At 43.3% G+C, this 23,802-nt stretch overlaps 1 protein-coding gene across 1 annotated transcript in view; it reads left to right on the forward strand.

Annotated features, from left to right (window-relative positions):
- The first annotated feature begins 9,407 nt into the window (after positions 1-9,407).
- Positions 9,408-23,802, forward strand: part of LOC132392812 (pituitary tumor-transforming gene 1 protein-interacting protein-like) — a 35,211-nt gene continuing 20,816 nt past the window's right edge. The window contains exons 1-2 of the mRNA XM_059967212.1: positions 9,408-9,563; positions 15,181-15,319. Of these exons, the coding sequence (XP_059823195.1) occupies positions 15,229-15,319 (91 nt within the window). The 5' untranslated portion in view covers positions 9,408-9,563; positions 15,181-15,228. The remainder of the gene's footprint in view (positions 9,564-15,180; positions 15,320-23,802) is intronic.

Consider the following 23,802-nt stretch of genomic DNA (forward strand, 5'->3'; position numbering starts at 1 on the left):
CTGACAGGAAGGTGACAGCAACTCAAATAACTGTGTGTTACAACAGTGATGTGCAGAAGAGTATGGTCAGTGGCAACATCCTCCAGGTCCTCGGGTCTGATCTCGCACTTCCTTAAAGCATTCTTCACCTGATCCTTATAGCGCTTCTTCAGCCCTCCAGCTGAGCGTCCACCATGATGTAGCTGGCCATATAACAGGGTAACTGCAGGGTAACTGAGATGGGGGCATCCCTATCATGTGCCCCAGCCACTGCAGCTGATGCTGGGTGATCATGGCCTCAATACTAATGTTTTAAGGAAGTGCAAGATCAGACCCGAGGACCTGGAGGATGTTGCTGCTGACCGCATCACTTGGCGGATGAGGTCCTACAAGGTGAATTTAGGGAGTTAGGAGATAAACTAAAAAGTAGGACCACAAAGGTAATAATCTCTGGATTACCACCAGTGCCACGTGCTAGTCAGAGTAGAAATAGGAGGATATTTCAGATGAATATGTGGCTTGAAAAATGGTGCAAGGGGGAGGGATTCAAATTTCTGGGGCATTGGAACCAGTTCTGGGGGAGGTGAGACCGGTACAAACAGGACGGTCTGCACTGGAACCAATGTCCGAGGGGGAGCGTTTGCTACTGCTGTTCAGGAAGATTTAAACTAATGTGGCAGGGGGATGGGAACAAGTGCAGAGAGACAGAGGGGTGTAAAATGAGGGTAGAAGCAAAAAGTAGTAAGGTGAAAAGTAAAAGTGGCAGGCAAACAAATCCAGGGCAAAAATCAAAAAGGGCCAATTTTCAACATAATTGTATAAGGGCTAAGAGTGCTGTAAAAACAAGCCTGAAGGCTTTGTGTGTATCAATGCGAGGAGCATTCGTAACAAGGTGGATAAATTGAATGTGCAGATAGTTATTAATGAATATGATATAGTTGGGATCACAGAGACATGGCTCCAGGGTGACCAAGGATGGGAGCTCAACATCCAGGGATATTCAATATTCGGGAGGGATAGACAGGAAAGAAAAGGAGGTGGGCTAGCGTTGCTGGTTAGAGAGGAGATTAACGCAATAGAAAGGAAGGACATTAGCCTGAAGGATGTGGAATCGATATGGGTAGATCTGCATAACACTAAGGGGCAGAAAAAGCTGGTGGGAGTTGTGTACAGGTGTGGTGAACTACATATACCTGTCTGGACACGCCCCCTGCTGACTGCTCCTGTGGCTCCTCCCACAGACCCCGGTATAAAGGCGATCGAGGCCTGAGCCCAGCCTGTCAGTCTCCAGGATGTAGTATGGTGGTCACTCACTGCTTGTTCCTTCTTCCAGTCAATAAAAGCCAATATCTCGCCTTACGCCTCAGAGTGAGTTATTGATGGTGCATCAACAGGCCACCTAACAGTAGTAGTGAGGTTGGGGATGGCATTAAACAGGAAATTAGAAATGTGTGCAATAAAGAAACAGCAGTTATAATGGGTGACTTCAATCTACATGTAGATTGGGTGAACTAAATTGGTAAGGGTGCTGAGGAAGAGGATTTCTTAGAATGTATATGGGATGGTTTTCTGAACCAACATGTCGAGGAACCAACTAGAGAGCAGGCCATTCTAGACTGGGTATGGAGCAATGAGGAAGGGTTAGTTAGCAATCTTGTTGTGCGAGGCCCCTTGGGTAAGAGTGACCACAATATGGTGGAATTCTTCATTAAGATGGAGAGTGACGTTAATTCAGAAACAAAGGTTCTGAACTTAAAGAAGGGTAACTTTGAAGGTATGAGACGTGAATTAGCTAAGATAGACTGGCAAATGATACTTAAAGGGTTGACGGTGGATATGCAATGGCAAGCATTTAAAGATCGCATGGATGAACTACAACAATTGTTCATCCCAGTTTGGCAAAAGAATAAACCAGGGAAGGTAGTGCGCCCGTGGCTGACGAGGGAAATTAGGGATAGTATCAAATCCAAAGAAGAAGCATACAAATAAGCCAGAAAAAGCAGCACACCCGAGGACTGGGAGAAATTCAGAGTCCACCAGAGGAGGACAAAGGGCTTAATTAGGAAAGGGAAAAAAGATTATGAGAGAAAGCTGGCAGGGAACATAAAAACTGACTGTAAAAGCTTTTATAGATATATAAAAAAAGAAAGATTGGTTAAGACAAATGTAAGTCCCTTACAGTCAGAAACAGGTGAATTGATCATGAGGAACAAGGACATGGCAGATCAATTGAATAACTACTTTGGTTCTGTCTTCACTAAGGAGAACATAAATAATCTTCCGGAAATAGTAGGGGACCGAGGGCCTAGTGAGATGGAGGAACTGAGGGAAATACATGTTAGTAGGGAAGTGGTGTTAAGTAAATTGAAGGGATTAAAGGCAGATAAATCCCCATGGCCAGATGGTCTGCATCCCAGAGTGCTTAAGGAAGTAGCCCAAGAAATAGTGGATGCATTAGTGATAATTTTTCAAAACTCTTTAGGTTCTGGATTAGTTCCTGAGGATTGGAGGGTGGCTAATGTAACCCAACTTTCTAAAAAAGGAGAGAGAGAGAAACCGGGGAATTATAGACCGGATAGCCTGACATCGGTGGTGGGGAAAATGCTAGAGTCAGTTATCAAAGATGTGATAACAGCACATTTGGAAAGCGGTGAAATCATTGGACAAAGTCAGCATGGATTTGTGAAAGGAAAATCATGTCTGACGAATCTTATAGAATTTTTTGAGGATGTAACTAGTAGAGTGGATAGGGGAGAACCAGTGGATGTGGTATACTTGGATTTTCAAAAGGCTTTTGACAAGATCCCACACAGGAGATTAGTGTGCAAATTTAAAACACACGGTATTGGGGGTATGGTAGAGAATTGGTTGGCAGACAGGAAGCAAAGAGCGGGAATAAACGGGACCTTTCCAGAATGGCAGGCTGTGACTAGTGGACTACCGCAAGGCTCGGTACTGGAACCCCAGTTGTTTACAATATAAATGATTTAAACGAGGGAATTAAATGCAGCATCTCCAAGTTTGTGGATGACATGAAGCTGGCTGGCAGTGTTAGCTGTGAGGAGGATGCTAAGAGGATGCAGGGTGACTTGGATAGGTTGGGTGAGTGGGCAAATTCATGGCAGATGCAATTTAATGTGGATAAATGTGAGGTTATCCACTTTGGTGGCAAGAACAGGAAAACAGATTATTATCTGAATGGTGGCCAATTAGGAAAAGGGGAGGTGCAATGAGACCTGGGTGTCATTGTACACCAGTCATTGAAAGTGGGCATGCAGGTACAGCAGGTGGTGAAAAAGGTGAATGGTAGATTGAGGGGTGATCTTGTTGAAATGTATAAAATTCTAAAGGGATTGGACAGGCTAGATGCAGGAAGATTGTTCCCGATGTTGGGGAAGTCCAGAATGAGGGGTAACAGTTTAAGGATAAAGGGGAAGCCTTTTAGGACCGAGATGAGGAAAAACTTCACACAGAGAGTGGTGAATCTGTGGAATTCTCTGCCACAGGAAACAGTTGAGGCCGGTTCATTGGCTATATTTAAGAGGGAGTTAGATATGGCCCTTGTGGCTAAAGGGATCAGGGGAATGGAGAGAAAGAAGGTACAGGGTTCTGAGTTGGATAATCACCCATGATCATACTGAATGGCAGTACAGGCTCAAAGGGCTGAATGGCCTACTCCTGCACCTATTTTCTATGTTTCTATGTTTAGCGACAGCTATGTAGGGATGGGGTTTGTATTCTGGAGATGGAAAGAACAACCAGAAGACAGCAGAAGAGAGCCAGGAGAAATGCAGCCATGGTTGCCATCACTACCACATATACATGTCCCACCTGCGAAAGAGATTGTGGGTCCAGGAGAGGACTGTACAGTCATCAAAGATCTCACCGTTAAAGGAGTGGATGTTGTCATCGGATTTTGATGGACAACTGAAGAGAAGAAGAAAAGTATCTCTGTATACCCAACATGTCAAATCTTGAGGTGGAAGAGCTACAGCAGCAGAAGACACAAGCATACACTCATTGGGCATTTTATTAGGCACAGGTTGTATCTAATAAAGTGGCCACAGATAATGCATTGAAAACACTGCCACAATAGGCTGAGTATCCGTGGTTAATCACCAGAGTTGCTTGTGTCTGTTTTGCAAGACTATTTAGCTGTTTCCCCACCAGTTTTAATTTAAGTACTTATTGTTTTATGTAACCAATAGCAGAGTTTTACTGACCTGCTTTGAAAATTAATTTAACACCGTGATTGTTGGAAGGGGGCTTGCAAGCAACGTAAGCCAGCTTTTAGGCACTTGGAGAGTGACCTTGGCTGTCTAGCTGTGGGTGTGCAGCTATGCCTGTTTAAGGCATGTACATCATCTGTGTGTGTTTAACATGAATGGGTCTGTTTGCAGGTGTGGCCCAGAGACCAGGAGCTGCTGTCTCAACCCCTTACAGAGACTTCATTTTTTAACTTGCTGGTTGACAGGGCTTGATCCATGGGATCTTATCTGTTCCGTACACAAATCCAGGTACTCCGTGTGCCTTTGTCTATAGAGTTCAACAACATGGACATGGACCATTCAGCCCATCATTACTGACCAGTGGCATCTTTCCATTTTCTACAAGCTTCAAGCTCCTGAACTGGCATGGGCAACTTCATTCACCACAATTCGAGCTGATTCCATAAGTTAAACACTAACTTTTAAGGGCTCTGTAGCTCAAATCCTCAGTATTATTCTTTTATTTGCATAATGAAAAATACTCTCTTTTGCATGATGATTGCCTTTAGGTATAGTGTAGATTTTTGAATAAATTTTATTTCTGTATTTTCCTGCAAGATTAAGAATCTCAAAGTTGAATGTGGGAACATATGCATACTTTGATAATAAATGTACTTTGACGTTATTATTAATCCCCGCTTCTAGCACTCGGGTTGCAGCTTTCCATGCCTAGGTGATTCAGATGTGCATCCAGGCACTACCTCAATGTTGCCAGTGACTATGCTTCTACCACTCCCCTGGACAGTAAGCTGCAGGTACTCGCCACTCTCTAGATGAAGGCCCTCCTTAGATCTTTCTGAATTTTAAAAGATGTGTGTGCATAACTCAGATAATTTGGAATACTGTGGTGCACATTCAATATACTGAAAAGGCAGGCACTGTGATCCTTTGCTTTCTGGGTAATTTTGTTAATGTGGCATATTCTTTACTTCATAAACTAGAGTGAGGTTGTGGTGAACTACATATACCTGTCTGGACACGCCCCCCTGCTGACTACTCCTGTGGCTCCTCCCACTGACCCCTGTATAAAGGCAATTGAGGCCTGAGCCCGGCCCTCAGTCTCCAGGGTGTAGTATGGTGGTCAATTGCTGCTTGTTCTTTCTTCTAGTCAATAAAAGCCGATATCTCGCCTCACGTCTCGGAGAGTTATTGATGGTGCATCAGAGGTACATTAAGGAAACAGGCCCTTTGGCCCACAGACTCTGTGGTAACCATCAAATACCAATTATATGGGTATGAGTTAAAATTGTGGTAGGGAAACTGCTAAATACTCTTGGGATTCTTATCAAATCCTCCACCTCTCCCCCTAGATTCTGCACACCAGGGTATTTTACAGTAGCCAATAAACCTTCCAAACTGCATGTCTTTGGGATGTGGGAGGAAACTTGTGTGGTCACGGAGAATGCGCAAGCTCTACAGGGACGGTGCCTGAGATCAGGATTGAACCTGGCGCTTTGAAGTGGCAGCTTTACCAGCTGCCCTTCTGTGCACTTTTGACAAGATCTGCCAGAGTGTACAAACACCGATGAGCACCATGTTGGGGGTGGCGCTACTGCCTCAGAGACCCAGGCCTGATCCTGATCTGAGATGTTTGTTGCCGCAGTGGCCAAATGGGTTAACCTTTGTGTGGTCCAGTTTCCTCCCATGTTTGAAAGACACAAGGTTAATTAACCATGGCAAATTTCACCTAGTTGTGGTGGTATGATCTTTGCAGGGGTGGGGGGAATTGGGGAGAATAGGTTATAAGGAAAATTAGTAGGGAATTTGGATTGCACTGTGCTGGCATAAACCTAATGGGCTGAAATAACAAACTGGTAAGTTACAGGACTGTAGGAAAGTAGTTTGAGCAGGTAGAATGGTAATGCAACCCCAGATTGCTCTATTCAAGATTCAAGACTGTTTATTGTCATTCTTCCGTACGTGAGTATAAAGGTGAACACAACGATTGTTGAAAGCCAGCATGGATCCAATGGCCTCCTTCTCTGTCATGGCACCAGCCATGGTACCACTATAGGTTGTAGGGGTCTCAGCCCGGTTCAAGCACATTATCTACAGTGCCATGTCAGTGTAATACCGAAAGTGCACCTCCAGGTTGGAGATGTAATTCAAATGAATTGATAAATCCCTCTTGTGCCTAAAAGGTTGGTCATTTTTCTTATTACTTGATGTGGTTACCGGCTCAAGCTTTGGGGACAAGAGGGTCTCGGACAGGAGGAGGGAATTACAGAAAGGGAAATTGATGGTGGGGTGTTGTGGTGAGAGGAAGTGTCTTTGAGTCAAGTTGTTGATTTAGACCACATTTGGAGTACCCAATACAGTTCTGGTAGCCACACTATAGGAAGAATGTGGTTGCATTGGAGAGAGTGCTGAGGAGATTCATTACCTGGATTGGAGTACTTTAGCAATGGGGAGCGATTGTTTAGGCTGACTTCTTTCCTCTGCTGTGAAGGAGGCTGACGAGTGACAAAACAGAAATATTTCAGATTATCAGAGGCATAGATAGGATAGATGGTCAGAAATTTATAGACATATCATAATGGGAATGGGACATGGAATTAAAATGTGTGGCCACTGGGAGATCCTGCTTTCTCTGGCGGACGGAGTGTAGGTGTTCAGCGAAATGGTCTCCCAGTCTGCGAATGGGTCGCACCAATATATAAAAGGCCACACCGGGAGCACCGGACGCAGTATATCACACCAGCCAACTCACAGGTGAAGTCTCACCTCACCTGGAAGGACTGTCTGGGGCCCTGAATGGTGGTGAGGGAGGAAATGTAAGGGCAGGTGTAGCACTTGTTCCGCTTACAAGGATAAGTGCAAATTCCACGTCCCTTTCCCATTCTGATATGTCTATCCATGGCCTCCTCTACTGTCAGGGTGGAGGAACAACACACTCGGGTTGGAGGAACAACATCTTATATTCTGTCTGGGTAGCCTCCAACCTGATGACATGAACATTGACTTCTCTAACTTCTGTTAATGCCCCTCCTCCCCTTCATACCCCAACCCTGATTTATTTATTCCCCACCCTCCTTTTTTTGCCCATCACTCTTTGCTTGTTCTCCATCTCCCCCGGTGCTCCCCTTCCCCTTCTTTCTCCTGAGGCCTCCTGTCCCATGATCCTTTCCCCTCTCCATCTCTGTATCCCTTTTGCCAATCACCTTTCCTGCTCTTAGCTTCATCTCACCCCCTCTGGTCTTCTCCTATCATTTTGGATTTCCCCCTCCCCCTCCCACTTTCAAATCTCTTACTATCCTTTCTTTCAATTAGTCCTGACAAAGGGCCTCAGCCCGAAACGTTGACTGTGCTTCTTCCTGTAGATGCTGCCTGACCTGTAGCATTCCACCAGCATTTTGAGTGTGTTGCTTGAATCTCCAGCATCTGCAGATTTCCTCATGTTTGAGCTATAAAAAGGACACAGTCCCAATTGGGCAAAAAGGAATTGTGCGCATGGGCAGTATGGAGATTGTAGTCCTGAGGGCCTGGTACTGTGCTAACCATATGGGTTAATTGTTTTGAACTTCCTTGACATGGAACTCAGATATTGTTCTGTCAAGTCTCCATGATAGCTGGTGTGCAATGACCATCTGTTAAAAGATTCACCAGCATCTTCTTCTCAACATAGTGGTATGGGAGCAAGTCTCGAACCCAAAGTATTCTCCAAGAAAGTTGTACTGCTGTGTCCGCAAATTTGTGAAGGTCAAGGACAGGATAATCTGAAACTTTGTAAATAGATGTGTACTGCTATTGCCACTGAGGAGAACTCCTCTGTTGTTTCTCTTTTGAAGATAGTATCATGGAAATTGCCTTCAGCGCAGCCCACAGAATCCAAGTGCGCGCCAGCATCTCGACCAGGGGTGGGCAAACTTTTTGACTTGAGGGCCACAAAGGGTTCTGAAATTTGACAGGGGGGCCGGACCAGGAGCAGATGGACGGAGTGTTTTGGTAATACACCTCATCAGAGAAAATAAAATATCATGGGATATGTAGAAAACATGTGCTTTAATTTCAATTGAAAATGAACAAATGCATTACAACAAAATATCTGTATTTGAAGTCCCATGGTATTTAGCTATTTATTGAAATGACTTTTAAAACACTGAAAATTAAATGAATAAAATACAGCTTTTTTAATAGTAACAGTTATTATTTTAAAGCACTGAAAATTCTGTTATCCTTCAAGATATTATCATCATCACTCTCCTCCTGACTGTCTTTATTTCAAAAACGGTAGGAGATGCAGGTCTACTTGTCCTGCTCCTTCTTATTCAATTGTCCCCTGTGCCAAAACTCAACATCGACCAGCACAAAGACAGAACACTTGATCTGTAGCGCATTTTTTATTTTGAGAACGTACGTGCACCTGCGCACTACTCATGTCCATCACTTAACAGAAATGACATGTAACATGTAAGGCTTATTGAAAAAAATATTTTCAAATGCATTTTTTACATAACACAACGAAGAAACTTATTTTTAATTTCAGTGGGAACAGTGTTGTTGGTCTCCCTTTTTAGCCAGCACATCAAAGTCTGGATTTAGTTTTGTTGTGGCGATTCTCAGGATGGATCTGAGGTGTTGATCAGTTAACTTGGATCTGTGGCTGGCTTTGTTGATGTTCACGACGCTGAACGCCTGTTCACACAAATAGGTCGAGCCGAACAAAGAGTAAAGCGCAAATGTGGAGTAATATGCTGCACCTCAACAAAGGTCAATGTGTAGCGGTGTGCTACGTGCAGCGCTAAAATTACGACACGGAGTCGGTAACTGCAGTCGAAGAAAAAAACTTTATTCGAAATCCCCAGCCTCACTTTTAAGCCTCCCTCAACCTGCCCCCCTGCGCAGAGGCTCCAAAGCTCTGTGCTCGCAAATCCCTGCAGGCTATCTCCCTTAGCCGGAACGCTGACTAATTGTGAGCCGGTTCGGATGTGCCAGGAAATGGGTCGCCACAAATGTATATAGAGTGCATCATCTATTGGGAAAACGCCAGAATTGCAGGGAAAAACGTTAACAAGGTTTATTAATATAATTTCATCAAGTTCTGCGGGCCGGATTAAAAAGCTTAACGGGCCGCAGTTTGCCCATGCCTGGTCTAGACTAAGTAGGTGGTCCCGAGCGCGCATGCGCGTGATCCCGCCATCCGCGGCGCCGCTCGCACGTCGTTTCCGCGTCCTCGCTGGCTGAGGAGTGCGCGCACGTACGCAGCCCGCAGCCGCACCCGGAGCGTAATGACATCCTTTAGTGAGGTCAGCAGTCAGGCTGTGTTGTTGAGATTCCGGAGAGGCCGTGAGTTGGAGTTGTGGTGAAGCGAGAGTGGTAAGAGGGAGGGGAGAGGGGAGAGGGAGAGGGTTGGGGTATTGTTATTGTTATCGTTGGTGTGACAGGGGATCGCAATGGGAACTGGGTGCGGGAAGGAAAGGGTCGAAATATAAAAGCGGGTGTAAATCTAATTGGAGGTTACAAAAATATTTAGTCATAGGGCACGAGTTTAGCTGTGCGGTGAAAGACATCCTTTTGTCTATGAGTAAAAATCAGTGTTCACGGGAAAGACTGATATCTAGTCCATTTTAGGAAAGTGCAATGTGCTAGCTTGAACAGTTGGGCATTGCAAAAGAAAGTTACTTTAACGAACTAGAGTTGTGTCATAGGCAGAGGTGGATAGAAAGGCAAAAAGCTCAACACTCTCCTGTTAGGAGTGTTTAGCATGGGATTCATAAATTCCGTTGGAATGCAGAGTGTTAGGATTCGCTATTGAACTCTTGCTATTCTGTCAAGTGGATGACGCCGCAGTATTTTTAACGTTCACTTTAGGTAAACTTTTCTTTAAGCAATTAAACATTAAGTTTGATTTCAAGGCTGAGGATGCAAAAAAGCTTTCAGATGGATTGTACACAAAAGTATAAGATCTGATTTTTGTTGTATATTGAATATACGTTGAGTCAAGTCAAGTCACTTTTTACTGTCATTTCCACCATACAGTACACAGTAAAAACGAAACAACGTTTTTTCAGGACCATGGTGTTACATGACACCGTACAAAAACTAGTCTGGACTACGTAAAAAAACTACGCTAGACTACAGACCTACCCAGGACTGCATAAAGTACACTAAACAGTGTAGGCATTACAATAAATAATAAACAAGCCAATAGGGCAGTAAGGTGTCAGGCCAGGCTCTGGGTATTGAGGAGTATGATAGCTTGGGGGAAGAAACTGTTATGTAGTATGGTCGTGAGAGCCCGAATGCTTCGGTGCCTTTTCCCAGACAGCAGGAGGGAGAAGAGTTTGAGGGGTGTGTGGAGTCCTTCATAATGCTGTTTGCTTTGTGGATGCAGCGTGTAGCGTAAATGTCCGTAATGGCAGGAAGAGAGACCCCAGTGAGCTACTAGTGAGAAAATTTGTTGCAAATCAAATTCTAAACATGAGTTTCCAGTTTATAGGCTGCAGAAAGACACAAATGTGTCTTGTGACAGAAGCAAGTTATTTTGTATAGTTTTTCCTGGTTATTTTAAGGTGATTTGCACAGGTATGTATGTGTTATAGGTATAGACACCAATCAAATAGTCAATATCTGTCTATTGTAAGTGGGCATTGCTCCTGCTTTTGGGCCAGAAGATTGTACAGTCAAACCCCGCCTCCTCAGTGATTGGACTGGAAAATATTTGCTGTTATTCCCGGGTGAAGTTTGTCTTTTGGGGGAAGTGTTAGCCTGTGTTGAATGAATGTGAAAGGTCTCCGGCTACTGTTCTGGAGAAGAGTTCTCCCCTCTGCTAGTCTGAGGCAGATTATTTTCTCATTATGTCTGTAATCTGGGTTTGCATTTTCTAAGTTACAATATATTATCTATAACAACTTCCTTGTCAATAAACCAATTGTGCTGTTTAAATGCAATAGAGTTTTGATTTTCCTGGCTAATTAACCCCCCCCCAAGGCTAATTTGTAACAGCAATATCTCCAAAGATTGGGGAAGAAACCTCAGATCTCCTGGCCCAGGTAATTCACTATCAGGATGGATGGTTTATCTCCCTTTCGCCCTTGTGAGAGCAGGGACATTTACTCATGGGTTTGTTTAAAATGCTTTTCCTTTAGATGTTTCTGAGAGTTCGACCTAAGATATTTTAGGTAGTATGAAACTGAAAGTAAAGGTATGTAGTTGAACAATAGGAAGTGTCAGATTAGAAGATTGTACAGAATATTTTCAAAAATAAATGATTGATTCCGATTGATGTTTAAGAATGGAAGGAAACACACCATGTGCAGGTAGATGGGATTAGTTTGGATTGGCATCATAATGGTGACTGTAGCGTCATGCCTGTTGCTCTTCTATTCAATGTTCTGTGCTGCTAATTTGGAGTTTATCAGTGGTGATCAGTGACATTCAGCTGGATTAATCTGGTGCCTGTAGTTTAGTTCCTTTCCGGGCAATTATAGGTGAAATGCTAGGTGAATCATCTAATCTAATTTGAAGCAGTAAAAGCGATATAAGCACATTTGTGTCTTCCTGATGCATATAAACTGGAAACTTGTGTTTAATGAGGATATAATTTCTTTTATTTAAAAAGCAATAAAAAACAATTTTACTTTTATTAAATAGCAAAGGTGTAGCAGAGCTGCTGCCTCACAGCACCGAAGAGCCAGGTTCAGTGCTGACTTTGGGTGCTAACTGTGTGGACCTTGCACCTTCTCCCTCTGACCACGTGTGTTTCTTTGCCTTGCTCTGGTTTCCACTCTCAATCCAAAATAGGGGTCAGAAGGTTAATTAGTGGTAGAACGCTACAGCACAGAAACAAACCCTTTCTTATTCTGCCTGTAATCTGATTTTGCATTTTCTAAATTACAATGCTGTCTATACAACTTCCTTGTCAATAAACCAGTTGTGTGCTGTTTTTTGATTTTGCCAGCCAAGGCGGTGAAACCCCCAGGCTAGTTTGTAACTCATCGCTCCCTTACCCCTGCACTGCTCGCTTCTACCTCCTGTCAAGATCCACAAACCGGACTGTCTGGGTAGCCTATTGTCTCTGCTTATTCCTGCCCCACTGAACTCATGTACTGGTATCTCAATTCCATTTTTTCCCTTCTTGGTTCAGTCCTTTCTCACATACATCCTTTGACACTTCTCATGCTCTCGACCTCGGTAGCTTTCAATTCCCTGGCCCTGATCACCATGGACATTCAGCCTCTATGCACTTCTATCAAGAAGGTCTCAAAGCTCTCCACTGCTTTATGACAAAATAACCAACTAATCTCACTCCACAACCACTCTGCTCCTAACAGGACTGGCCCTCACCCTGAACAATTTTTGTTTTGGTTCCTCCCATTTTCTTCATACTCAGGGTAGCCATGAGCACTCGCATGGGGCCCAGCTATGCCTGCCTCTTCACTGGCTGTGTAGAACAGTCCATGTTTGATGCCTTCCCTGGTTATATTTCCCAGCCCTTCCTCTGCTACAATGTCAACTGCATTGACACTGGTTCATACACCCATGTCAGTTTTATCAACTTTGCCTCTAACTTCCACCCTGCCCTCAAATTAACTTGGTCTATCTCTGAAACCTCCCTCCCTTTTCTCGATCTCTGTAACTCCCATCTCTGGAGACAAACTGTCAACCAAAATCTTTTGTAAACTACTGATTCACACAGTTATCTTGACTATACCTCTTACCGCCCTATCTTAATTTCTTCGCCTCCACCTCATCTGTTTCCAGGATGCGGCTTTCCATTCTAAGACATCAGAGATGTCCTCCTTTAAAGAATGGGGTTTCCTTCCCTCCTCTATTGATGCTGCCTTCACCCACATCTCCTCCATTTCTGGTACATCCATGCTCACTCCATCTTCCTGCCACCTTAATAGTGATAGTTCCTTTTGTCCTTATCTACCACCCCATCAGTTTCCACATCCAGCATATTATCCTCTGCAACTTCCACCATCTCCAAAGGATCCTACCACTAGATGTATCTGTACCTGCTCCTCCTCCACCACTTTTCACAAGGCTCGCTCCCTCCCTCCATGAGTTGCTTGTCCGTTTGGTCCCTCCCCACTGATCTAACTCCCGGCACTTACCCCTGCAAGTAGCCAAAATGCTACAGCTGCCCATATACCTCCTCCCTCACCTCCATTCAGGGTCCCAAACAGTCCTTCCAGGTGAGTTAACACTTCACCTGCGAATCTGCTGGGCTCATCTATTGTATCTGTTGCTTCCAATGTACATTAGTGAGATCTGTTGTAAATTGTAGGACTGCTTTGCTGAGTACCACTGCATCTTCTAACACGGGACTTCCTGGTGGACAAACATTTTCATTCCCAATCCCATTCCTGTTCCAACATTTCAGTCAAAAGGCCGCCCTCCGAGTGGAGGAGCAACACTTTGTATATATTGAGTAGCCGCCAACTTGATGGCATGAATATTGATTTCTCCTTCAGGTAAACAAATTCTCACTCATTCCCCCCCCCCTTCCCCATTCTGACCTTTTACCTCTTCTCCACCTGCCTATGACTTCCCCCTAGATTCCGTCCTCCTCCCCTTTCTCTTATGGTCCACTCTCCTTTTCTATCAGATTCCTTCTTCTCCAGCCCTCTGCCTTTCCTACCCACCTGGCTTCATCTATCACCTTACAGCTAACCTCCCTCCCCTCCCCCCACCTTTTTATTCTGGCACCTTCTCCCTTTCTTTCCAGTTCTGAAGAAAGGTCTCAGGCCAAAGCATCAACTACATATTCATTTCCTAGATGCTGTCTGGCCTGCTGAGTTCCTCCAACATTTTGTGTTTGTTACTTGAGCCCACAATGTCTCCGCTGACCCGTTTTTCTGCCTAGTCCCATTTAACCACACCCAGACCATAGCCCTCTATATCCTGCTCATCCATGTACCTACAATATCCGACCATCTCTTGAATGTTCTACTGTAAAATTGTACTTTGTATGTTGCTTAGTAGTAGAACCTGGAGGGAGTGGATGAGAATGTGAGGCCAGTATTTTTCTTTAAAAAATAATCAATGTAGGACTCAGTGGGCCTAAGGCCTGTTTCCTTGCTCTATAATCATGTTTAACACAACCCCTTTGTTTTAGTATGTTGTGCCTCTATAAGACTTGGGTTTCTAAATTCTTTAGTGATCATTTTCTCAACCAGCCCTGCTACTTTCAAAGATATATTCACCCATATCTAGATCTTTTTATTCCTGAACCTAATTTTGGATAGTAACTTTTTGTTTATATTGCCCATTTCTACTGTATCAATTTTCACTTCCCTACTTTTAAATTTCCTGTCTGCTGATTCTGACATCTGTGCATTATCATTTTCCAAGTGGTATCCAGGATCATCACCATTAGTCACGCTCATTTGCTTCTGAATTAAGCCATCCATTCAGTAAATGGCTGAAAACAACACTCCTACATCACTGAAATAGAAGCCAGGAAAGGTGGTGCAGGGACAGAAGATCTGAAAGTGAGGAATCTCAGATGGAGGAGCATGTAAAGGTTGGAGGGTGGGGACGAGAAAGTGTGGGAGAATATCAGAGGACAGGTTGGAAAGTTTATTGCTATGTATGTGCCGGACCTTGTAGCAGACCCCTGCACTTATTCAGAATGGTAAGGTCAAGCCAGGGCCCATTCTTGTATTGAGGGGGGTTAAGCACAGAGACCCACTTTCTCCCATTTTAGTTAATATCAGTATGTTCATTAGATAGGAATGGATCCAAGATCCCATCTCAGTGTTGAGGGTCTGTCTTGTATCCTATATTCCTAACATAGAATTTCTATATTTCTAACATTGTAACCATAGGATCAAATTCTGAATTGGAGCTTGATCGTGTGATGTTGAATTGGAGAAGAGTTCTACCAAACAGATTTGTAGCCAGAAATTTTTAATTACTGCTTGTGGTTGTGATGTAGATCAGTAGATCATCCCTGGTGATTCCGATGATGTCTTTCAATTTTCAGGGCTTGAATTTTGCACCATTGAACTGTTGAGATTCGACGAGAAGCAGGATGACACTGCGGATTTGGCTACTGGGAATTATAGGAATTCTTTGTGGATTGAGCCTTGGGGCCAGGGGAGCTACTTCAGACCCTGTTCCAAGTAAGAGTTATTAATCTTATCCTCCAAGTCTGGAGGCTCTTTCCTGGAAAATGCCTGTGGGAATAATCAGCTAAAGTGACTTCACAGTGCTCAATATCTTTGCTTTATCCCAGTTCTACATTATATCAGGTAGTAATCTCGCATCACTCTGTGTCATACCCGAAAGGTGTGTGTGTCAAAGTGAATCTCGTTCAACTGCATTTTATTTTGCTAACTGATAAGATACTGGATTTTCAATGGTTCAATTTGATATCAGAGAATGTATGTAGTTTACACCCTGAAATTCTTACTCTTCACAGACATCGACAAAATAGAAGAAAAACCCCAAAGAATGAATGACAGAAAAACGTTAGAAACAGAAAAGCCCATCCCACACACAAGCAGTATCAAAGCTTCCTCAACGCATCTGAGATAATTATCATTGTATGTTTACTAGACTTAGTTACAAGTCAACTTGGCGCACTTGGTTAAATAAAGAGAATCAATTCAATAATGCACCCTTCAAGGACTAAGGTAGATACAATCTAAGGTGACATTTTGACTACTGATTGGATGCTGGAGTTGGAATAGCTTGGCTGCAAAATTATTCTCATTGTTAATGAGCGTTTTGGATTGACTGATTAAATGGAGCGAGCTTGCAGACGAGAGAGATTTGAATGTCCTCATGATTCACACATTATTAGTATGTAGGTCATACAAGTAGTTAAGAAAGGTAACACAGTATTATTGTTAATTGCTAATGTGAAAGTGGGAATGTTGAGTTTCAGTTTTGGTGAGACTAGTGTTTAAATATAGAAAAAGCTATGCTGATGCACTGTTGATATGTTGGTAGGTTGGAGTTGCAACACCTTATATTCTGTCTGTGTAGCCTTCAACCTGATGACATGAATGTCGATTTCTCGAACTTCTGGTAAAGCCCCCCACCCCCACCTCCACCCCCCATTCCCCATTCTCTTTTCCCCCCTCACCATATTTCCCTACCTGCCTATCATCTGCCACAGATGCTCCTCTCCCTTTTCTTTCTTCCATGGTCTTCTGTCCTCTGCTATCAGATTCCTCCTTCTCTGTCCCTGATTGATTCTCTCTCATCAATCAACTTCCTCGCTCTTTACTTCACCCCTCCCCCTCCCTTTCTAGTTTCACCTATCACCTTGTGGGTCTTCCTTCCCTCTCCCCCCCCCCCCCACACACTTTCTTACTCTGATTCCTTGTCCTTTTTTTCCAGTCCTGATGAAGGGTCTCAACCCAAAACATCAACTGTACTGTTCTCTACAGATGCTGCCTGGCCTGCTGAGTACCTCCAGCATCTTGTGTAGGTTGCTCGGATTTCCAGCGTCAGCAGATCTTCTCTTGTTTGTTGATATGCTGCAAACAGTTAAGAGAAGGTATTCTAAACTAATACCTGGAAAGCAAAGGTTGTTGTTTGAGGAGATGTTAGGCAGTATGCTTGTATTTGTCAAAATTCGTAAAAGTGGAAGATAACTTGGTTGAAACATAAGATCTAGAATGACCTTGATGGGATGAATGTGAAGAGATTGATTCCTCAGTTGAGAGAACCGTGAACCAGTAAATACTGTTTAAAAGTAGAGTGATTACTAGTTCCTACTCTTACTATAAATCTTCATGAGAGCTTCTGTGGTCTTTTGAATTTTACAAGTGGTACAGTTATACACATGCTTAAGTTGAGCACTATACTTATACATTTCTCAATCTTTTATATTTCTCAGCTTATATTTTGGATTAAAATATCTCTAATGTATTATAAATATAAATATTTGCACTTTATGCAAATTCATTTGTGTTTGCGTAATATTATTGAATGCATTGTTTGTGTGACTTTTCTATTTGCATAGACTGTTAACCACTCTGTAATCTCCACCTGCTGATATCTGCAGCTACTTGGCAAAAAAACTGGCAGGAAAGGACTAATTGGTATGTGGTTATATGTGAGATCAGTTTTCTAAAAGTATATGCCATAAGTGATAGTAGCTGTGAGTCTGGTGCAGTAGCTAGTGAAGCTAGTGAAACTATTCATGATTGAGAAGATGGATTCCAGTGCTGAATGCTCCATATGATTTTCATAGTGTGCTAATTGTTCAAAGATTAATTAGAGGATTTGCCTGTGATCATTTGTCAAGCAGTTGGAAAACATTTGTTCATCAAGTCGAAGCTTAACCCACTCAGATGAGTTTATGTACCATCTCATTTCTGCCTCATTTTCTTTCATTGCTCATGTGGTGTACTGTGGTGATTCTTCTACTTTAAGATGACACTGGTGAATCTTAGCGACTTCTGGCTGGTGACCAATGAAACAGATAAAACAATGAAGTACTCTTAATCACACCCTTTCTGGTAAATGATCATCACAAACAATAGCATACAACTTTCCTTTGGGCGTGGATGCTACTTGATGTGGCAGAACTGAGGCGAGGCAGTGGGCCCATTCCCAAAAGGAAAAATACCAGAGGTTCAATCGATTTAAGTGCCAGGCTGAATTGAAGCGACTGAACCCGATGTTTGGGCAACGATTTAAGTGCTGGGTTGAATCAGAAAGATTGGGAACAGGCCAAATCAAGGCAGCGGGGTTCAGGCCCCAGAGCGCATCAAAGCAACAGAATCCGATGTTGGATGCTGATTTAAGCGACGGGCCAGATTGAAAAGATCAGGGTGACAGGGCCTGAGATGAGAGACAAACTGATTCAGCGCACTGCTCCGTGAGGTTTACTTGGCATGCACTGAACTAAGGGTCTGTGGATAGACTTTCTTTGTGGACTTCAGTTCAGAACACTATTGCTTGTGTTTATTGTCTGTGTGATTTGCCTTTTTTCTCTCTGAACATTGGGTGTTTGATGGAATGTTTTAAAGTGGGTTATTTTGGGTTTTTTTGTTTAGTGGCTGCCTGTAAGAAGACAAATCTCAAGGTTATATTGCACACCTACTTTGATAATAAGTGTACTTTGAACTTTTGAACAAGTTGTATGTACTTAGTTTAGTTTTCTGAACAGTTGATACTGAGTTATCATCTGTGGGTAGCAATTGAGAATTTGTAATGTTGGTTGGGATGTTTTTAAATGGTGGTGTACAGGATCTGGGTGTTTCTGGGTAACCCAGCATTTATTTCCTGTCCCTATTTGTCCTTGAGGGTGGTAAGGAGCTGCCACATTGCAATTCTTCTAGTTCAGGTGCTCCCTGTTGGGTAGGAAGTTCCAGCATTTAGACGGTGGCAGTGAAGAACTAGAGATGTATTTACAAATGTGGATTGAAGGAAATGAAGGTATTTTCATGAAGTTGCTGTTTTTCTTGGTATTAACAATCATAGATTGAAGAATAACCCCAGTGAGCGACTGCCCTGGATGCTGTTGATCTTAGAACAGAATAGTACAGCACAGTACAGGCTCTTCAGCCCACAGTGTTGTGCCAACCTTTCAACCTACTCCAAGATCAATCCCAACCCTTCCCTTTCACACAGTCCTCTAATTTTCTTTCGTTCACGTACCTTGCTAAGTCTCTTAAATGTCCCTCATGTCCTTTACCACCACTCCTGGCCTTGCCTTCCAAGCACGCATCACTCTGTGTTTAAAGAAACAAACTTGCTTCTGATGTTCCCCCTATACTTTTCTCCAATCACCTTAAAATTATGACCCCTTGTATTAGCCATTTCCACCTTGGGGAAAGGGTGTCTGGCTGTCCACTCAATCTATGCCTCTTATCACCTTGCTCACCTCTGTCAAGTCACATAGCACCCTCCAGTGCTTCAAGTGAAAAGCCAGACCGTAGTTGGAGCTACGTACAGCTATGAATGCAAGTAGGGAGTATTCCATCACACTCCTGATTTGTTCCCTGTAGATTTTGGAAATGCTTTGAGTCGGGAGCTGACTTGCTCTTGCAGCTGGAGTAAATATTTGGCTGGCTTAGTTGAGTTTCTGATCAGTGTTTCCCAGTGTTGATGATTCAGTCAAAGATGCATTGCTACTGAAAGTCAAGGTTGAGTGATTGGACTCTTGGTGATGGTCATTGCCTGGCACTATATTGTGTGATTGTTACTTGCCACTTAGGTCTGAATGCTGTCTAGGTCTTGTTGCAAGCAGACAGGGTTGCTTCATTTGCTGAGGGGTTGTAAGCAGAATTGAACATTGTGTAATCATCAGCAAACATCTTCACTTCTGCTGGAAGGGAGACCATTTATGAAGCAGCTGAATATCATTTGGCCAAGGACACTATCTTGAGGACACCTGCAGTGATGCCCAGAGGGTTATTTGATTGACCTCTGATATCCACAGCCATCATGCTATTGTGTGAAGTGTGACTCCATTCACTGGATTATTGTCCTATTATTTTCAGTTTTACCAGGCCTGTTCGCCACATTCAGTTAAATGCAGCCTCGTTGTTTTGGCTAGTCACCTTCATCTCACCACCAGAATTCAGCCCTTGGAATCTTGTTTGGGCTTCTGTCGTGGGTGGAGGCAGTACGATAGCATAGCAATTAGTGGAATGCTATTATAGAGCCCGTGATCAGAGCTAAATTCTATTGCTGTCTGTAAGGCGTTTCTACATTCTCCTTATGCTCTGGTTTTCTTCCTGTGGGTTTGACTTATGAGTTACCATTAGTAAGACTCTGGTAGATATGTTTACCAATGTTGTCGTAGGCTGATGAATTGACAAGTTTGTGGCCAGTTAGATTTATATCTGACCTGTTCAGTTGCTTCAGCACTTTGTGTTACTCTGGATTTCCAGCATCTACAGAATCTCTTGTGATTCGGTTTATACTGTGATGCTGATTCAGTCATTATCTGCTGCAGACCTGAACTGGTGACTGTGTCCTGAGGACCTGGCCAGAAGGATTAGTAGTGATGCAGCCAAGCCACTCATGATGTTATGCTTTGAAGTCCCCACCTGGTGTGCTAATCCAGGCATTTCTGTGTCACCGCTCTTCTAGGGCTGTTTGCTGGTCATACAGTCAATCCTCAGTGATTGTGATCAAAAAGCAAACATAAACCACAGAAGCTAAAAATCCAAAATAAAAAGTGGAAATAGACAGCAGGTCAGGCAGCACTTCCTGGAGAGAGGATCTGAGTTAATGTTCAAAGTAGATTTATTATCAAAGTACGTATGTCACCATATGGAACCCAGAAATTTATTTTCTTGTGTGCATACTTCCATAATGGAATCAATGAAAGTCCGCCCAATTTCGGTATTCAATCACACTGCAGAAGACAACAAACTGTGCAAATACAACAAGAAAGAAATAATAATGAATAACCAAGCTATAAATATTGAGAACATGAGATGAAGTGGAAGTATTTTAACAATGGGACAAATTAAGTTGTGTCAAGTTATTCTCTTTGGTTCAAGAGCCTGATGTTTGAGGGGTACTATTTGTTCCTGAGCTCGGTGGTGTGAGTACTGAGGCTCCAGTACCACCTTCCTGATGGCAGCAGTGAGAAGAGTGGTGCAGTGGGGATCCCTGAAGATGGATGCTGTTTTCCTGCGGAAGTGTTTCATGTAGATGTGCTTAATGGGCATTACCAATGAAGGGTTGGGCCGTATCCACTACTTTTAGTAGGATTTTCCATTCAAGGGCACTGATATTTCATACCAGGCTGTGATGCAGCCATTCAGTGTACTCTACACTACACACCTATGGAAGTTTGTCAAAGTTTTAGATGTCATGCCAAACCTCCATGAACTCCTAAGGGAGTAAAGGCGCTGCCATGCTTTCTTTGTAATTGCACATGCATGAATGGACAAGTCTTCCAAAATAAACACCGAGGAATTTAAAGTTGCTGACCACCTCTGATCCTCCAATGAGAACTGGCTCATGAAGTCAATAATGAGCTCCTTGGTCTTGCTGATAATGAGTAAGAGCTGGTTGTTCTGGCACCACTCAGCCAGATTTTCAATCACCCTCCTACATGCTGATTCATTATCCCCTTTGATTCAGCCTACGACAGTGGTGTTGTCAGCAAATTTGGATATGGCATTGGAGCTGTGCTCATCCACACAGTCTTAAGTGTAGGGCAGGGAACTAAGCCCAGTGCCTTGTGATGCACCTGTGCTGATGGAGATCGTGGAGGAGATGCAGCTGCCAATTCAAATTGACTAGGGTCTGCAAGTGAGGAAATCCAGGATCCAAGGAAATATTGAGGCTAAGGTCTGGGAGGTCTGAGATGGTATCTGTTGTGGATCTCTTGCTCCGGTAGGCAAATTGGACTAAATTGCTTCTCAAGCAGGAGTTGATATGTTTCATCACCAACCTCTCAAGACATTTCATCGTTGTGGATGCGAGTGCTACTGGGTGCTAGTCATTGAGGAAGGTCACCACACTCTTCTTTGGCACCGGTATAATTGAAGCCTGCTTGAAGTAAGTGGGTACCACTCACTGCCAAGGCGAAAGGTTAAAGATCTCAGTGAACATTCCAGTCAGTTGATCAGCACAGGTCTTTAGTACTTGGCCAGGTGCCCGTCTGTGCCTGATGCTTTTTGTGGGTTCACCCTCCTGAAGGCTGCTCGCACATTGGCCTTAGAGACTGAAATCATAAGATCATCAGGATATGTGGGAGTGTGTAATAGTTCCTGCATGTTTTGATGGTCAAAGTGAGCATAGAAGACAATGACCTCATTTGGAAGCAAAGCCCTGCTGTTCCCTTTCTCACTTGATTTAACTTTATAAGAGGTGATGTTATTCAAGCCCTGCCACAGCTGTTCAGCATCCTTCGTTGATTCAAGCTTAGTCTGGAATTTTCATTTTGTCTGTGAAATTGCTTTGCGGCGATTGTACATGGACCTCTTGTAACTTTCTTGTTCACCAGACTTGAATTCTTCTGATGTGGCCCTCAGCAAATTTCAAATCTCATGGTTCATCCAGGCTCTGGTTGGAGAAGACTCTGAATGATTTTGTATCACACTCAACATGTTTCAGGACATGTTTTGTGATTTTGGATTATTAAAACATAATTGGTATTTTTTTAAAACAACTGGTGTTTCTTGGTTGTGAGTGAAGTAAAATTATTGAATTTGGGTTTTCTCAACATGTTTTAAAGCCACCACTGTATTTTAGTATCTTCTGCCAATTTATGCACTGTGATACTACCCAAGTAATCTATTTTATTGTTAGCTAAGTATTTATTGATTGGAATACTGACAAGAACTGATCTGTTCATTAAATTGTTAGTGCATATCCAGGGAGTGGGTAAGGTATGCTGATAAAATGTCAGCTGAAAGAAACCAGTTTCAGTGCAGTATATCACCTTGACCTTGATTTTGCACTTGAATATCTTGAATGGGACTTTAAATTTGCAACCTAGTAACTTCCACTTCCGGGGTGCCGTTAAGAAGACAACTTGTGTGAATGGCTTCAGTGGAAATCATTAAATGTTCACGTTTTGGACAACTACGGCTGAAAATCACAGTAACATCTATGGACTGTACAGTAAGGAACATTGTTTTAAGGTGACGAAAAACTATTGCTACTCAAAGTCGACAAATCTTAAATGGACTCTGGTCACTGATGTGGTTCCCCTTTAAGACAAAAGAAGAGAGGGTGCTGTGCTTGTTTGAAAGTTCATTTAGGGAAGTGTGGCTTTTGTTTCCCAACGCTGATTATCCTGCTGGCAAATGTACGGTCTCTGGTGAGTAAAATTGAAGATCTCAGGGCAAACTTGCTGTACCAGAGTGGCATTAAAAGCTATTGTGTTCTTTTGTTTTACGGAGACTTGAATATCTCTGGCCATCCTGGATACAGTGATGCAGCTCGCTGGCTTCACAATTCACTGCCGAGATAGGACTACTGAGTCTTTCAATGGCAGAGGAGGTGAAGTATGCTTTATGATCAACTCCTTGTGGTGGACAAAGATGGCGATGCTGTCCCAATCACACTCATCCAACCTGGAACATCTTAAGTTGTCAGCAAACTTGAATATGGCTTTGGAGCTGGGCTCAGCCACACGGTCATATGCGTAAAGTGAGTAGAGCAGGGGACTAGGCACACAGCTTTGTGGTGTACCTGTGCTGCAGCGGGAGTTTTCAGTCATTAGCTTGGTAGCCCTGTACATCCCACCTCAGGCCAGTGTCTTACAGGTTCTATACACAATCTGGGCGGTAATAAACAGGTATTAAATAGCTCCCTGATGTCTTCCCCCATCGCTGTGGGGGATTTTCACCAGGCCAGCTTGAAAAAGTCTCCAACTAGTTACTAGCATTTCATCTGTAGAGTCAGAGGAGCCAACACTCTGGAGCACTATTATACTACCATCAAGAGAACTTATCATGCCATCCCAGACCCACACTTGGAGTGACTGGTCACCTGGCTGTACTTCAACTCCCTGAGTATAGGCAGAGACTGAAGACTGCAGCACCACTAGTATGACCAAGAAGGTATGGACAAGGGAGATGCAGGAGTGCTTTGAATCAGTGGACTGGACTATATTCAGGGATTCATCTTTGAGTCTGAATGAGTACACCATAGTTGCTGCTGACTTCATTAA

Source organism: Hypanus sabinus, chromosome 4 (genome assembly GCF_030144855.1).
Source record: "Hypanus sabinus isolate sHypSab1 chromosome 4, sHypSab1.hap1, whole genome shotgun sequence".
Taxonomy (NCBI): domain Eukaryota; kingdom Metazoa; phylum Chordata; class Chondrichthyes; order Myliobatiformes; family Dasyatidae; genus Hypanus; species Hypanus sabinus.